This window comes from Microcaecilia unicolor, chromosome 6, assembly GCF_901765095.1.
Source record: "Microcaecilia unicolor chromosome 6, aMicUni1.1, whole genome shotgun sequence".
Classification (NCBI taxonomy): Eukaryota; Metazoa; Chordata; class Amphibia; order Gymnophiona; family Siphonopidae; genus Microcaecilia; species Microcaecilia unicolor.
Genome location: NC_044036.1, coordinates 230,647,610 through 230,666,053, shown reverse-complemented (window position 1 = coordinate 230,666,053; position 18,444 = coordinate 230,647,610). Strand labels below are relative to the sequence as shown.

Here is an 18,444-nt window from a genome sequence, read left to right as displayed (position 1 = left end):
CTTACTTAACACCATCACTCCTACTGTCACCCCCCCTCCATCTGTCATATCCTCAACCTCTCTCTCTCCACTGCAACTGTCCCTGACACCTTCAAACATGCTGTGGTCACACCACTCCTCAAAAAACCATCACTTGACCCTACTTGTCCCTCCAACTACCGCCCCATTTCCCTCCTACCCTTCCTCTCCAAGATACTTGAACGCGCCGTTCACAGCCGCTGCCTTGATTTTCTCTCCTCTCATGCCATCCTCGATCCACTTCAATCCGGCTTTCGCCCCCTACACTCGACAGAAACGGCACTATCTAAAGTCTGCAATGACCTGTTCCTTGCCAAATCCAAAGGTCACTACTCCATCCTCATCCTCCTGGACTTATCCGTCGCTTTTGACACTGTCAATCACAACCTACTTCTCGCCACACTGTCCTCATATGGGTTCCAGGGCTCTGTCCTCTCCTGGTTCTCCTCTTATCTCTCCCACCGTACCTTCAGAGTACATTCTCATGGTTCTTCCTCCACCCCCATCCCGCTCTCTGTTGGAGTTCTCCAGGGATCTGTCCTTGGACCCCTTCTTTTTTTCAATCTACACCTCCTCCCTGGGCTCCCTAATCTCCTCTCATGGTTTCCAATATCATCTTTATGCCGATGACACCCAGCTTTATCTCTCCACACCAGACATCACTACAGAAACCCAGACCAAAATATCGGCCTGCTTATCTGACATTGCTGCCTGGATGTCCAACTGCCACTTGAAACTGAACATGGCCAAGACCGAGCTTATTGTCTTCCCTCCCAAACCCACTTCTCCTCTCCCTCCACTCTCTATCTCAGTTGACAACACCCTCATCATTCCCGTCTCATCTGCCCGCAACCTCGGAGTCATCTTCGACTCCTCCCTCTCCTTCTCTGCGCATATCCAGCAGATTGCCAAGACCTGTCGCTTCTTCCTCTATAACATTAGCAAAATTCGCCCTTTCCTCTCTGAGCACACCACCCGAACTCTCATCCACTCTCTCATTACCTCTCGCAACCTACTCCTCACTGGCCTTCCACTTTGCCATCTATCCCCCCTTCAGTCCATTCAGAACTCTGCTGCACGTCTTATCTTCCGCCTGGACCGATATACTCATATCACCCCTCTCCTCAAGTCACTTCACTGGCTTCCGATCAGGTACCGCATACAGTTCAAGCTTCCCCTATTAACCTACAAATGCACTCAATCTGCAGCCCCTCCTTACCTCTCTACCCTCATCTCCCCTTACGTTCCTACCCGTAACCTCCGCTCTCAAGACAAAGCCCTCCTTTCAGTACTCTTCTCCACCACCGCCAACTCCAGGCTCCGCCCTTTCTGCCTTGCCTCACCCCATGCCTGGAATAAACTCCCTGAGCCCATATGCCAGGCCCCCTCCCTGCCCATCTTCAAAGCCTTGCTCAAAGCCCACCTCTTCAATGTCGCCTTCGGCACCTAACCACCATACCTCTATGCAGGAAATCTAGACTGCCCCCACTTGACATTTCGCCTATTATATTGTAAGCTCTTTTGAGCAGGGACCGTCCTTTTGTTAAACTGTACAGCGCTGCGTAACCCTAGTAACGCTCTAGAAATGTTAAGTAGTAGTAACACAAATCGGCCATCTGGGCCCCAAACCAGCTTGTGTATTGCAACTGGATGTTTTTTATGAAACAAAATAGCAACCCCCCCCCCCCCCCCCCTTTTGTCTACCATTAAAGGAAGAGTAAGCTAGCTCACCTACTCAATTGTGCTTCAACTTCAAGTGTTCTGCGTGCAATAGGTGAGTCTCTTGTAAAAACATTACATCTACCTTCATTTTGGAGCACTATGTTAGAATTTTAGTGCGTTTAATAGGGGAGTGAATGCCATCTACATTTAAAGAGGCTAATCTCAGATTACTCATAAATTGTATTCCTGGCACACACGCAGCAAACTGGTAAAAAAAGGATCAGCATAAGGGGCAGCGTCCCAGCTTTGCTGCCGCCTCCCCCCCCCCCCCCCCCCCATCTTTCTTACCCCATGCACAGAGAAGGCAACCAGAAAAACCCCAAAAGAGGTCCCAGGTACCCAGGGGTCCCCCCTACCCACAAACAGATCCAGATGAGATGATTACATCTTCTTAATATCCCTTAGGACAGTCTCTCCAAGAAAGCCTTGAGCTCCTCTGGTGTTTCCATTAACAGTGACTTACTGTTATGCACAACAAGCACTCGCACAGAATATTGGAGAGAGAATTTAATCCCTTTATTAAACAACTGAGAACAGTATGGCGATAGGCGCCTGTGCAAGTCTGACGCACGTGGTGAAAAATCTTGAAACAGCAACAGTTTAGATCCATGGTAGGCCACTTTCTTGCGCTGACGAAACTTACCCAGAACTTGGGATTTTTCAGAGTAGTTGAGGATTCGGGCTACTACTGGATGGGGCCTAGTGTTTTGGTCCCGGAGAACGCCCACGCGGTGCACTTGCTCAATTCACAGCCACTTCCCCTCCATTTCCAGGCCCAACTCCCGAGGAAGCCACGATTCTACTAGGTTCCATAGCTTTCACTCTTTCTGGCAGCCCAACGATCTGGATGTTGCGGCGGCTCCTATTCTCTTGGTTGTCCACTCTCTCCTCTAAATATTTGCAGCGCTGCTACCTGGGAGGACATGGCAGTGGTAAGATCCTCCTGATGTGAAACTATCTTCCACCTGCTGAATGCGAGCGTTTTGTGTTGCCATACCCTCCTTGAGCTTGTCCATTGTGGCGTGCAGCTTAGCTAGCTTGTCATCTAGAATGTCCGCCATATTCTGCGTTATTTCCTTGATCGCAGCCTCCTGCAGTGTAATCACGGGTGGTTCACGAGGTTCCTTCGGTGAGCCAGGATCAGACGCCATCTTGGCCGCATGGCTGCTCCAGCTCTTAGCCCACTTAGCGATGCTCACTGGAGTCCGATGCGGGGAGAAAAGCAGGTATTAACACAGATTTTCCATGGTAGGGGAGAGGAGAGCAGCCTCGAGGCATCAGTTCAGGTCGCAGCCATCACGTGATCCCCCTTAAACTGCTGTTTTAACCTCTCATCTACCTACCAGCTTTTCCCATCTCCGTCTCATCCCCTTTCCTTTACTCTCATTGCCTCCTCTAACCCCCCCCATTGCCTTCCCACTTCCCTGTCCCCATATTTCATCCACTCCTTAGTCCTCTATTTCCATCCTCACCCTCTCAGACCTCACCTACCCTCCACTGCCTATCTTCCCCTCAAAAGTTCAGCTCCATTCTTCTCTCCTCCCTTCCTTTGCATCTGAGGCCATTCTTCCACCTCTTACCCTCTACTCCATCTTGCTTCTCTTCACCATCATTTTAATCTTATTTTCACCCTCACTCAATCCCTTCAGAGAACCATACCCTTCCCCTCATACCTGTCCCCTGTACCCCCATCCTTTTTCAATGCCTTTCATCCTCTCTTCAGTCTTCCAGATCATTCACATTATGTCTCAACCTTTCCCCACATTCATCCCCTCTTACCCCCCAATTCACACTCCCACTCATACCTACCAATTGCCAGGTCCTCACTATCCCCTTGAAACGCCCTCTCCCCTCCCCCAACATTCTCCCACTCAGTCACCAACTGTAAATCATTTTTGCTCTGTTCCCCTACCCCCCAGCATTGAGTCCCATCCATCTTCTGCTATGTTCCCTACACCCCCTCACCTCTGAGGCCCATCTATCTGCTCTGTTCCCCTACCCCCCCCCCCACTCATCCATCTTCTGCTCTGTTCCCCTACCCCAGAGTTCCATCTATCCTCTGCTCTGTTCCCCTGCCCTCCCCCTCACCTCTATCCCTTTCTATCTATCTTCTGTGCTGTTCCCCTACCCCCAACCCCGAGTTCCATCCATTGTCTGCTCTGCTCCCCTACCCATGGGTCCCATCCATCTTCTGCTCTGTTCCCCTACCCCACCCATCCCATTCTTCTGTTCCCCCAACTCCCACCCCTGAGTCTCATCCATCTTCTGCTGTTTCCAGGGCTTCCAGTCTGTGACATTTGTTCTTTCTCCATGTCCACCATCATTCCTTCTGTGTCCCTTTCTGTCCTAAATATCTTCCCTCTGTGTCCCTGTTCATATTCCTCCATGTCCAGCATCTTCCCTCAGTGTCCCTGTCTCACATGACCAGCTTCTCCCCATCTCCCCTGCCCCTTCCCTGTAGTCTAGCAACTCTCATGTCCCTCTCTCCATCTTTGGGTTTAGTGTCTGTCCTACTTTTCCTCCCCCCATCAACTCTCTTTCTCTGTGCTCATCCCCCCTCCAACCCCAGCATCTCTTCTCTCCCCCCCCCCCCAATTTCCCCCCCCCCCTGGTCTCCAGCATCTCTTCTTCCCCACCTCCTCATCTGATCTTTTATTTCTCTCAAAGCCATCCCCTTATCCAGCATCTCTTCACCCCCACCTCCTCCCATGGGTGCAGCATCTTTCTCTTACCCCCCTCCCACTACCCCTGCCCCCTGATGCAGCCAAGTAATTCTCTATTCCTTTCCTCCTCTTCCTGCCCCCCACCCCAGAATGGACAGACACCCCCTCGGCCCCCCACCCCACCCGGTCCGGTAACTCTCTATTCTCTTCCACCTCCCTGTCTGTCCTCCAACCTTTGGGTACATTGTCGACAGTGTCGGTCATTGATGCAGGCCACTGCTGGCTGGCTCCAGAGCTGTTCTTTGTGCCACATCCCGCCTCGTCTGACGCAATTTTGTTTCTGCGGAGGTGGGATGCAGCACAGAGAACATATCTGGAGCTGGCTGGCTGTAGCCTGCCTCAATGGCTGACACTGCCAACAACACACCCAAATGTTGGAGGACCAATGGGGTGGGGAGGGGAGGGAATAGAGAACTACTGGAAAGTGCAAGGAGGGCGAGAGAGAGGAGCTGAATCAGTTGCCCAATGAAATTGGGATGGCAAGCCATTTTTGGGGTGGCACTTGCCACCCCGTAGCGATACCTATGTCTAGCACTGTGTCCATCCTGCATCTCTCCCAAGAGTGATAACAAAGGTAAATCATTGGCTGCAGTTCATTTCTACGACACAATTATCATAGAGCAATAACTACAGCTTCACTATCGGACAGAAATGCAATCCTATTGCCCTTATTACTTTGAAAATGGCTCAAACAGAGCAATAATTGAAAACATACAAATTACAAAACAAAATTCAGTTGGCTGAAACCTGCAAAGTGTTATGAAAATTCAGGATTTGGGTTGCGAGGTAGAAGTTACGCTGTGATTTGACTCTTGGCTTCTCTCACAGAAATGGTTGCAGAGCAGAGATATTGCCAGATTTCAAGCTCTGCCATCCCTAATTAAAAAAAAAAAAAAAAAAGCAAAACAGCATCAGGGGCTTTCTAGCTTAAGTCCAGTGGCTCTCTAACAGCACTGGGTTAAAGTAATGAGTCAGAGAGCCAAGTTATCACCAAAGTACACCACCTAGTTTCCAGATATAGGGCTTGCAACTGCAGAGTTAGGGGAAGGAGACAAGACTTGGTATTTACTCTGGATGAGGAATGCAGCTGCAATCACTTGGCAAAGTAAGTTGGAAGAAAAAAATACACTAGGTAGTGGCAAAAGAAGGTTCAAGGCATCCTAACAGGCTAGTTTTGATTCAACAGGAAGGCCAAAGGAGCAAGCAGAAAAAAATACTAAACTAAATTAAATTAAACTAAACTACCAGGTCAAAAAAGTACCTTCCTGTGGCCAGAATATTCTCTCTGTGGGAATTGCTCTGAATGCTGCAGACTCCCATGGTGTGCCTACAATTAAAAAAAAAAATCAAAGAGATAACAGCTTTAATTCTGTCTACATAAATATTCCAACATATCATTTTTCACTATGCACTTATTCTTAACAGGGCAAGAGAAATCCAATAAAAGAAATCTCTGAACCTCTATTCCCATCTGCATGCACACATTTATAATCCATCAGGGCTTACCTGCTATTTCTTGTCGTTGAATACCTCCAGTCCAGTCACATGGGTTTCCCTTACCCTGCTAGCAGATAAATGCTCAGAGCCATTTATCTGAAATATAACCCTTCATAGGATAAAGTGCAGCCCCAATTCTATAATCAAGCCAAACTACAAACAGTCTCCCCTAAGAAGAAAAGGGTATTGAAATTATTGACAACCATATCCAAAACTTACCCATCAAATTCAAACTGATAGCAACACAGTCGATGATATATAAGTACATAAGTAATGCCATACTGGGAAAAGACCAAAGACCCATCAAGCCCAGCATCCTGTCTCCGACAGCGGCCAATCCAGGTCAAGGGCACCTGGCAGCTTCCCAAACGTACAAACACTCTATACATGTTATTCCCGAAATTGTGGATTTTTCCCAAGTCCATTTAGTAGCGGTCTATGGACTTGTCCTTTAGGAAACCGTCCAAACCCTTTTTAAACTCTGCCAAGCTAACCGCCTTCACCACGTTCTCCGGCAACCCAGAGTTGAATTACGCGTTGGGTGAAGAAAACGTTTCTCCTATTTGTTTTAAATGTACTACACTGTAGTTTCATCGCATGCCCCCTAGTCCTACTATTTTTGGAAAGCGTGAACAGACGCTTCACATCCACCTGTTCCACTCCACTCATTATTTTACATACCTCTATCATGTCTCCCCTCAGCCGTCTCTTCTCCAAGCTGAAAAGCCCTAGCCTCCTTAGTCTTTCTTCATAGGGAAGTCGTCCCATCCCCGCTATCATTTTCATTGCCCTTCGCTACACCTTTTCCAATTCCACTATATCTTTCTTGAGATGCGGCGACCAGAATTGGACACAATACTCAAGGTGCGGTTGCACCATGGAACGATACAACGGCATTATAATATCCTCACACCTGTTTTCTATACCTTTCCTAATAATACCCAACATTCTATTCGCTTTCCTAGCCGCAGCAGCACACTGAGCAGAAGGTTTCAGTGTATTATCAACGATGACACCCAGATCCCTTTCTTGGTTCATAACTGCTAGCCTGGAACCTTCCATGACGTAGCTATAATTCAGGTTCTTTTTTCCCACATGCATCACCTTACACTTGCTCACAGTAAATGTCATCTGCCATTTAGCCACCAAGTCTTCCAGTCTCGTAAGGTCCTTCTGTAATTTTTCACAATCCTCTCACGAATTAACGACTTTGAATAACTTTGTGTCATCAGCAAATTTAATTACCTCGCTAGTTACTCCCATCTCTAAATCATTTATAAATATAAATAAAGAGCAACGGTCCTAGCACGTTGAAACCTCCGGCTCAGTGTGCTGCTATGTCTAAGAAAGCAAATAGAATGTTAGGTATTATTAGGAAAAGAATGGAAAACAAAAATGAGGACATTGTAATGCCTTTGTATTGCTCCATGGTGCGACTGCACCTCGAATATTGTGTTCAATTCCGGTCGCCGCATCTCAAAAAAGATATAGTGGAATTAGAAAAGGTGCAAAGAAGGGCAACGAAAATGATAGGGGATGGGACGACATCCCTATGAGGAAAAGCAGAAGCGGCTAGGGCTCTTCAGCTTGTAGAAAAGACGGCTGAGGGGAGATATGATAAAGGTCTATAAAACAATGAGTGGAGTGGAACGGGTAGACGTGAAGCATCTGTTTATACTTTCCAAAAATACTAGTACTAGGGGGCATGCAATGAAGCTACAAAGTAGTAAATTTAAAACGAATCGGAGAAAAGTTTTCTTTACTCAATGTGTAATGGAATTAATTGCCAGAGAATGTGGTAAAGGCGGTTAGCTTAGCAGAGTTTTTAAAAAATTTGGACGGCTTCCTAAAGGAAAAGTCCATAGAATGATTATTATATTGAACTTGGGGAAAATCCACTATTTCTGGAATAAGCAGTATAAAATGTTTTGTACTTTTTGGGGATCTTGTCAGGTATTTGTGACCTGGATTGGCCACTGTTGGAAACAGGATGCTGGGCTTGATGGACCTTTGGTCTGTCCCAGTATGGCAATACTTATGTACTTTATGAAGTCAGAGCAAAATACACCCATGTAGTTCTCACCATCATAATGTCCCAGTAACATGCAGCTCCGTAAACTTCAGTAGGGATACATTCTGGACTGGAGGGACTCAAAGAAAGGAAATTAGCAGGTAAACCTCACCATCCCTCCAATCCAGTCCAGCAGCGTGGGAAGTACCAAAAGCAGTATCTGATTTGGAAGGGGCCTAGACAAGCCTGTCTCCAACATTGCTAGGTCAGAGCAGGCATTAGGGTGTTGGGAGAGAGGATTTCTTTAGATTTACTAACACCTTTTCAGTAGTAACTCAAGGTACAGTGGGTATTTCCCCAGAGGGCTCAAAATCTAAGTTTGTACCTGAAGCAATGGAGAGTTAAGTGACTTGCCCAAGATTACAAGAAGCAGCAGTGAGATTTGAACCAAGCACCTCTGGATGTCAAGACCGGTGCTCTAACCACTAGGCCACTCCTCCACTCTATGATTCTCATGCTTCTCTCATGATTCTTTTCTGCAAAATCTTCCAGTTTTGATTGCCTTTGGAAGCAGAAGGAAGCCCATGCAAGCCCTCAAGCGCCGGTCGTGAGAAACAGCAGCGTCACACGAAAGCACACATTGGCATCTGTTTCCTGCATCTAAATTTAAAGCGTCCATGCCAAAAAAAATTTTTTAAATGCCCAAAGTGAAAACACACATTAGCATCTGTTTCCTGCATCTAAATATAAGCATCTGCGCTAAAATGTTTTTAGAAACGCTTATATTTAGGCTGCAGAAAACATGCCAATGTATGCTTGATGGTTGGGTTTTACCAGGTGCATGCGCACAGGAGCCGAGCTTACTGTGGAACTCTTCTGCGTATGCACCAAAGCACAATCCTCCTGCCAAACTCCCTAATGGTCAGCACTATGAGCGTGCCTATATTTGCATCTCATTAGTGTTCAGAATTATTAGGGCATTGTTCTTCTGCGCTGTTGTGGCGGTACATTTATAGTGCTATTCGGAATAGCGCTGGAGTTTTGAGCATCAGGGCTTCACTGAGCTATTGTCACACTCAAGGTCGCCCTCACCCTTTCTGGGACCACTGAACACTACAAAACGACAACCAGACTTAAAAAGCTTTAGTTATCCGCAAATACTTTGGTGAACTCCAATGGACATCCAACCAATGCAGCTCCTCTGAGCCACTAGGGTCCCTTGCTCTCCAGAAAAACTGCAGCAAAACTGACTAACATGAAAAGGAAACACAACCTCTGGCAAAAAGGAAGGCACCAGATGAATCACCACTTTATCCTGTGATATTACTAAGAAAGGCTCCTGAAACAAGAGAGTCTGCACATCATCTTCAAAGAAACATCTTTAAATAGAAGCTTCCCAGACTTCTGGTGGAGCTGCTGGCCAAGATGGTCGCTACATGCTAAGCTCCAGCAGCCCCTTCCCACCCCGGCTTACAATTTGCTGCTTGCAGACAAAAACGGACTCGCCAATAGAGGTTAAAGGGAGGAGTGGCCTAGTGGTTAGGGTGGTGGACTCTGGTCCTGGGGAACTGAGGAACTGAGTTCGATTCCCACTTCAGGCACAGCTCCTTGTGACTCTGGGCAAGTCACTTAACCCTCCATTGCCCCAAGTACAAATAAGTACCTGTATATGTAAGCCGCATTGAGCTTGCCATGAGTGGGAAAGCGTGGGGTACAAATGTAACTAAAAAAAAACAAAAAAAAAAACTTTGAGCAGATTCTCCAGTGGGCATTTGTTGGTCCTACTACGTGGCATCATTACTACACAGATCCAGTAGTGCGGCGATTTCTTCCTGGGGAGAGCAGAAATGGGAGCGGACACAGCTGGGATTCATAGTAGTTAGCAGTGTGGTGGGCAGGATCAACCAATTCCGACAGCAATGCATGGACGAAAACGTGCTCCCAGTGAAGGGGGAGGAAGCGAAGAAGTGCCGGCGGGCACAGGGTGGCGATGGTGCCATATATCTTGCTGGATTCCATGTGGGAGAGCGTGAGAGAGGATGTCGATCAGACACTGGCTGGTGTTGGTGAGGCCCAAGGTGAGTGCAAGAGCAGTCCCACACTGCGTCAATTCCACTACAAGACTGCAGTTTTCTGACCTCGCTAGCTGGTGGTTTTAGCGTTCAGCTGGGTCTCTCCAGGGACAGCACGATTGTGTGGCAGATGAGAGTTGCTTCCCTTTTTTCTGGTCCATGGTGAACTTACTCAGCCATTGTTCAATGCATATAAGCCCTTGCATCACTTCGTTTCACTGCAAGTGAGATCTGCTTCCAAGCTCACGGCTCTATTGAAGCAAACGCCGTTCTGCTCTGAAAGCACTATCTACATGAACTCTCCCTACAAATATAACTTGCTTATGTGTATTGCTGTACTGAACTAGATGCTGCATTGCATGCACTGTGTATATATATATATATATATATATATATATATGTATATATATATATATATATGTATATATATACAGTGGTGGAAATAAGTATTTGATCCCTTGCTGATTTTGTAAGTTTGCCCACTGACAAAGACATGAGCAGCCCATAATTGAAGGGTAGGTTATTAGTAACAGTGAGAGATAGCACATCACAAATTAAATCCGGAAAATCACATTGTGGAAAGTATATGAATTTATTTGCATTCTGCAGAGGGAAATAAGTATTTAATCCCTCTGGCAAACAAGACCTAATACTTGGTGGCAAAACCCTTGTTGGCAAGCACAGCGGTCAGACGTCTTCTGTAGTTGATGATGAGGTTTGCACACATGTCAGGAGGAATTTTGGTCCACTCCTCTTTGCAGATCATCTCTAAATCATTAAGAGTTCTGGGCTGTCGCTTGGCAACTCGCAGCTTCAGCTCCCTCCATAAGTTTTCAATGGGATTAAGGTCTGGTGACTGGCTAGGCCACTCCATGACCCTAATGTGCTTCTTCCTGAGCCACTCCTTTGTTGCCTTGGCTGTATGTTTTGGGTCATTGTCGTGCTGGAAGACCCAGCCACGACCCATTTTTAAGGCCCTGGCGGAGGGAAGGAGGTTGTCACTCAGAATTGTACGGTACATGGCCCCATCCATTCTCCCATTGATGCGGTGAAGTAGTCCTGTGCCCTTAGCAGAGAAACACCCCCAAAACATAACATTTCCACCTCCATGCTTGACAGTGGGGACGGTGTTCTTTGGGTCATAGGCAGCATTTCTCTTCCTCCAAACACGGCGAGTTGAGTTCATGCCAAAGAGCTCAATTTTTGTCTCATCTGACCACAGCACCTTCTCCCAATCACTCTCGGCATCATCCAGGTGTTCACTGGCAAACTTCAGACGGGCCGTCACATGTGCCTTCCGGAGCAGGGGGACCTTGCGGGCACTGCAGGATTGCAATCCGTTATGTCGTAATGTGTTACCAATGGTTTTCGTGGTGACAGTGGTCCCAGCTGCCTTGAGATCATTGACAAGTTCCCCCCTTGTAGTTGTAGGCTGATTTCTAACCTTCCTCATGATCAAGGATACCCCACGAGGTGAGATTTTGCGTGGAGCCCCAGATCTTTGTCGATTGACAGTCATTTTGTACTTCTTCCATTTTCTTACTATGGCACCAACAGTTGTCTCCTTCTCGCCCAGCGTCTTACTGATGGTTTTGTAGCCCATTCCAGCCTTGTGCAGGTGTATGATCTTGTCCCTGACATCCTTAGACAGCTCCTTGCTCTTGGCCATTTTGTAGAGGTTAGAGTCTGACTGATTCACTGAGTCTGTGGACAGGTGTCTTTCATACAGGTGACCATTGCCGACAGCTGTCTGTCATGCAGGTAACGAGTTGATTTGGAGCATCTACCTGGTCTGTAGGGGCCAGATCTCTTACTGGTTGGTGGGGGATCAAATACTTATTTCCCTCTGCAGAATGCAAATAAATTCATATACTTTCCACAATGTGATTTTCCGGATTTAATTTGTGATGTGCTATCTCTCACTGTTACCAATAACCTACCCTTCAATTATGGGCTGCTCATGTCTTTGTCAGTGGGCAAACTTACAAAATCAGCAAGGGATCAAATACTTATTTCCACCACTGTATATATATATATTTATTTTTTTTTTTTTCCTTTCTCTGTGCACTGTTTACAGGGACCCAGTAATAGACACCGTGTAGTAGATGCACCGCGCATATTGTACTATATATCTTATGTACTGTTACTTTAGAAATCGCTGTAGTGTCTTTACTGCTGATATGCAACCCAGCAAAATAACCCTAACTATCTACTCTCTCATCCTACTCATACACATACAGACAATCCGCTATTAAATGGACTTGGAAAAATTCCGCATTTTTAGGTATAACTTGTCTGGAATGTTTTTACGTTTGGGGAGCGTGCCAGGTGCCCTTGACCTGGATTGGCCACTGTCGGTGACAGGATGCTGGGCTAGATGGACCTTTGGTCTTTCCCAGTATGGCACTACTTATGTACTTATGTACTTATGATACAGATAACAACAACCGCACAATGTACGAACCATACACCACACACGCACAAATCATGCCCTCACAAAACAACAACAAAGTCCACACCAATCCCAACACCTACAGACATCAACAAGGGATGACAAAAAAAGAAAACACCAAATCCACATATCAAGGAAACAGACAACTGATACAAATCACCACAAACCCGAACTCAAGGGAGCAATACCAATTAATTCAAAAAGGCTACTCCAATGCTAGATCAATAATCGAGAAAACCACAACGATAACCGACTGGATAACGGCAGATCACCTTGATTCCTTCTCATTAATGAAACTTGGATTCATGACTCCAAAGACCCAATAATCCTAGAGCTCTGCGCACCAGGATACAAAATCACCCATTGGACAAGAGAAGGAAAAAGTGGCGGAGGCATAGCTATAATTTATAAATCCCAATTCACAGTCACAACAACAGCTGAATCTATCCTTCCCCAACTCGAAATAGCCTCAGTCAGAATCAACCACCCCAACCTGCATGACCAACTAAATATAATCTTATTTTATAGACCCCCGGCTAAATGGCAGGATGCCCAGATACACTTCATGGACTTCATATCAAATACCTGCCTGTCTTCCCAAAACATTCTTATAGCAGGAGACATCAACCTTCATCTGGAAGATATTAACATAAACAATGTACACGAATGCAAGGAATTCCTTCAACTATGGGAGATCCACTGGCTAACATGCAACCCACCCACAAGAAAGGACATACATTAGACATCATAACCCACAAATTCTCATCAGAAGCGAACCTCAGAATAAAAGACACTAAATAGACAGCCATACCATGGTCAGACCACTACAAGGCAAACACTTCCCTCCTTTGGAAAACAAAAGAGACACAACAAAAACAAGAAAAAAGAACATACACTACAAGAGGCAAGATAGACCCTCTAGAATTTTGGCAACAAATATACACCAACGAATGGACAACAACCACAGACTCACCCCAAGTTTTACGAGAATGGGACAACAGATGCAGAACAGTTCTAGACAAGCTAGCACCACTCCAAACTAGAACCTCACATAGGAAAAGCTCAATCCCTTGGTTCAATGAAGAATTGAAAGAACTAAAAACACAGGTTAAAAGACTAGAAAGAGCTTGGAGAAAAAAAAAAGATGAACACACACTCAAAGAGTGGAAACAGTCGCAAAGACAATACAAATACAAAATCAAACAAACCAAAAGAACGCACTACAGAACTATAACAGGACCAAATTACAAGGACACGCATAAACTCTTTTCACTTGTAAACAATCTCCTAAATACCACGCAGGTCACTTCGAATAGTACAGAAATCCCATCGGCAACTAACCTAGCAAACTATTTCAAGGAAAAAATCATAAAGCTCCGACACATGATACCAAGCAATACCACTGAGTACACAAGCATCCTTGAATGCTTAGACCCGAAACCTGGGGAATATCCAGCCGATCGATCATGGACCAACTCTGACTTGATTTCAGTAGACGAACTCACACACTGGCTCGGAAAATACGCCAAATCCCAATGCAAACTTGACATCTGCCCTATCAGCCTATTAAAAGCCGCCCCCAAATAATTCAAAAATGGCCTCACGAACCAAGTAAATTACAGACTCATAAATGGTATCTTCCCCACGGCCAAAGGAAATATCCTCCTCACTCCTCTGCCAAAAGATGCCAAGAAAAGTACAATGGACCTAACAAACTACCGACCAGTTGCTTCCATCCCGCTTATAACAAAAATGATGGAGGGCGTAGTAACGAAACAACTCACGGAATACCTAACCAAACACTCAATTCTACATGAGTCTCAATCAGGATTTAGATCAAATCACAGTACGGAAACTGTACTTGTGTCTGCAATGAATTCTTTCAAAAAAACAATTGCAACCGGTAAGAACATACTCGTACTACAATTCGACATGTCTAGTGCTTTCGACATGGTAGACCATGGAATATTACTACACGTTAGAATACTTTGGAATCGGAGGCCCAGTTCTCAAATGGTTCAAAGGATTCCTCACCACCAGATCCTACCAAGTAACAGCGAACAATGACAGATCACCACCCTGGACACCAGAATGTGGAGTTCCTCAGGGATCCCCCCTTTCGCCAACTATTTTCAACCTGATGATGATACCACTAGCCAAACTACTAGCCAATCAGAACCTTAACCCCTACATTTATGCGGACGATGTCACGATCCACATCCCGTTCAAAAGTAACCTAAACGAAATAACCAACGAGATCAATCAGAGCCTCCAAATCATGCACTCTTGGGCGGACTCATTCCAGCTAAAACTGAACGCGGAAAAAACTCAATGTTTAGTTCTCACTTCCCAATACGACAAAAACAACTACCCTACCATAACTACACCTTACTGCACACTCCCTATCTCAGAAAACCTGAAAATTCTTGGAGTCACTATCGATCGAAACCTCACACTTGATACCCACGTGAAAAACACTACGAAAAAAATGTGGAAACTCGATGTGGAAACTCAAAAGAATAAAACCTTTTTCCCCAAGAAACATCTTCCGTACTCTAGTACAGTCACTTGTGATAAGTCACCTGGACTACTGCAACGCTCTGTTCGCAGGCTGTAAAGAACATACCATTAAAAAACTCAGAACAGCCCAGAACACCGCAGCCAGACTCATTTTTGGAAAAGCCAAATACGAAAGTGCGAAGCCCCTAAGAGAGAAACTACACTGGCTCCCGCTCAAGGAACGAATTGAGTTCAAGATCTGCACGACCGTACACAAAATTATTCACGCAGATGCCCCAGTCTACATGCTAAACTTAGTGGACTTGCCGCCCAGAAACGCCAGAAGATCAGCCCGCAAATTCCTCAATTTGAACTTCCCCAGCTGCAAAGGGATTAAATACAAACAGGCATACGCTACTACCTTTGCGTACAAAAGCACACAGATATGGAATGCACTACCTATGGCCCTGAAAACCACGGACAACTTAACTAGTTTTCGCAAATCCTTGAAGACATACCTCTTCAACAAGGCCTACAAAAGACATCCTTAATGAATCAAATCACTCCTTAAAACACCCAAGTGCTCTAAAACACCTGTCACACGACCTTAACTAACACCTTTCTATCTAAACCCTCATTTACCCTCAGCTTATTACCGACTGTATCTAAGATTATGTAATGACTATATCATACTAACACCCTGTAAGCCACATTGAGCCTGCAAAAAGGTGGGATAATGTGGGGTACAAATGCAATAAATAAAAATAAAATAAATACATTTTATCATATCCCCCTGACTGCACTGCTGCCCTTTCAGGTGGGCTCTGTGGACATGACTTAGGGAGCACTCTTTGGTCCTGGGCACCTCAATCTCCTTAATGGCATCTACATCAGTTGCAACTTCAGCAATCTTTTTATTATTTTAACTACCCTTTCTTTGCTAATCTGTCAGCATTATTATTTTCCTTCCTACCTGCCTATACTTGCCTACACTTGGTGCTTCACCATCTCCTGCACTGGTTCTTGCATGCTGTTTCTACTATCATCTTACTGTGGTGCTTTAATGTGCTTACAGCTTCGGCCCCCTCTTCACAGTGTTGTATAAGTCTCTAGTGAGGCCCCATTTGGAGTATAGCGTGCAGTTCTGAAGACCGCACCTACAAAAAGATATAAACAGGATGGAGTCGGTCCAGAGAGTGGCTATAAAATTAGTAAGCGGTCTTGAATGCAAAAATTATAGGGACAGGCTTATGAATCTCAACATGTATACACGCTCCTACAGTATTTTCCAGTGAGGTGCATTAACAAGCATTTAGCATCTAAAGTGATCAGAAAGCATACTCTTTTACCCTAGTTTTAAAACTTCAATGTTGTACCACAGCATTAATAGATAGCCTCTAGCAGGCACTTCAGGACCTAGTTTAGTCTTAGAGGGAAAAAAAAAGAGAGAGAGAGAGAAAAGAAGGCATTTTTAACTAGTTTCCACAGTGTACAACCCTTTCCCCATAGTTTTAAACTGAAAATTTCTCCAGAAGAAGACACTTTTCTCACAGTTTTAAATTGAACCTTTTTTTTAGAGGTAGAAACTTAACAGCCAAAGAACTTTAAAAGGATAGTAGAAGGCTCAAATCTTGTTCTAAAAGACAGTTATTTTCTGTTCTTTGGTTGCTGGAGAGGTAGCACTGCTACTGACCTGAATTAGGTGTTAATTAAGGTGTGAGGAAGTAAAATATTTGCAGAGGTTATTAAGGCCAATCTGATTACTGAGTTAGCTTGAAAGGGTCTGTTTGAAGCAGACCCCTCAGATTCAAAACTGTATGAAGAGGAAAGGTCCCACTTAACTTTCTTTCTGAGACGTTCTAAGAGAAGAGGATATTTCTCTGGTAAGTGAACATTATTTTACTTTGTGCTTTGGGAACTTAAAGATTGGGGTTTAAAGGAGGAATTGTAGGTTAGTGATAGGCAGAATAAAAATATAAAAAGCAAACTTTATCAACTAATCTCCATACTCTTTTTCCCCCTAGTTTTAAAACTTGAACTTTGTACCACAGCATTAACAGATAGCCTCTAGCAGGCACTGCAGGACCTAGTTTAAGAAAATGTGGAAGGAAGGTTCTGGAAGCCAAATTTAGGCTCTTAGGTAGAAAGCTGAAGTCCAATTCTTCCAGGGTCACATTTTCAGAGATGCTCCCCATTCCACGCGCAGGATCCAAAAGGCAGGCAGAGCTCAGAAGTCTCAATGCATGGTTGAGATGATGGTGCAAGGATAAGGAATTTAGATTTGTTAGGAACTGGGTGACATTTTGGGAAAGGGGGAGACTGTTCCAAAAGGATGGGTTCCACCTTAACCGGGATGGAACCATGCTGCTGGCGCTAACTTCTAAAAAGGAGATAGAGCAGCTTTTAAACTAGAATGGGGGAGAAAGCCAACAGTTGCCCAGGAGCGCATGGTTCCATGTGGAGTATCCTTGAAGGATACTATTAAAACAGGACATTTAGGGAATCCCAGTAGAGAGGTTTCAACAATGCTGAAAGTAAGCCAGGTGTACTTAATAAGAGAGCAGGATAAAGGATGCACATTATCCCCTTCAACTTCTAAGCAGCTTGACGATTAAAGGAAAAAACACAATTTGAAGTATACAAATGCTAGAAGCCTAAAAACTAAGATGGAAGAGTTAGAGTATATAGCACTAAATGATGAGGTAGATATTATAGGAATCTCAGAGACTTGTTCGAAAGAGGATAATCAATGGGACACTGTGTTAACAGGGTACAAATTGTATCGCAATGATAGAGAGGATCAAATTGGAGGGGGGGTTGCACTATATGTTAAAGAGGGAATTGAGTCAAATAAAGTAAACATTCCACATGATACAGATAGCAGCATGGAATCATTATGGACAGAAATTCCATGTGCGAGCCTCTCAGCCATTGACTTACCAACCTGCCTGCTAGCTTCTCAGCCATTGACTTACCTACTCGCCAGTCTAAAATCCAGCTCTATCTATCCACTTAATCCTCAGTCACTCCATAGCCACCTGTTAACGACCTATCACCTCAGTCACCACATAGTCACCTGTCACACCTCAGACACTACTTATGGCCCCTGTCCACGTTCTCTTCCTTGCCCTGTCCCTTCCTAATCTTCTTTCCCCCCCACTCCCACTGTCTACCACTAGAACTCGCTGCCCTCCCGCCCTACCCACCACGGCAATACCTTATTCACCCTCATCCCCCACCACCTCACCATCCCTCCTGTCCCCCACCTCCTTCCTAGCTTTTAACCTTCAACACTTCCTTCCTGCCATTAACCCATCCCCATTCCTCCTTAGTGCGCCTCGTCTTCGTCGCCTTCGCCGCCCGACCTCCCCCACCCTCCTCCGCAATCTCCTGCTCCTCCTCCTGCTATCCGCGGGAGACATTAACCCTAATCCAGGTCCCCCTTGCCTG

The 18,444-nt window shown here is 45.3% G+C and overlaps 1 protein-coding gene across 2 annotated transcripts in view; it reads right to left on the bottom strand.

Moving 5' to 3' along the window:
• DPH7 (diphthamide biosynthesis 7) overlaps positions 1-18,444 on the bottom strand; it is a 411,528-nt gene that overhangs the window by 18,096 nt on the left and 374,988 nt on the right. For both annotated transcript variants that reach the window (XM_030206599.1, XM_030206600.1), the window contains one exon: positions 5,725-5,790. In XM_030206599.1, coding sequence (XP_030062459.1) covers positions 5,725-5,790 — 66 coding nt within the window. The remainder of the gene's footprint in view (positions 1-5,724; positions 5,791-18,444) is intronic.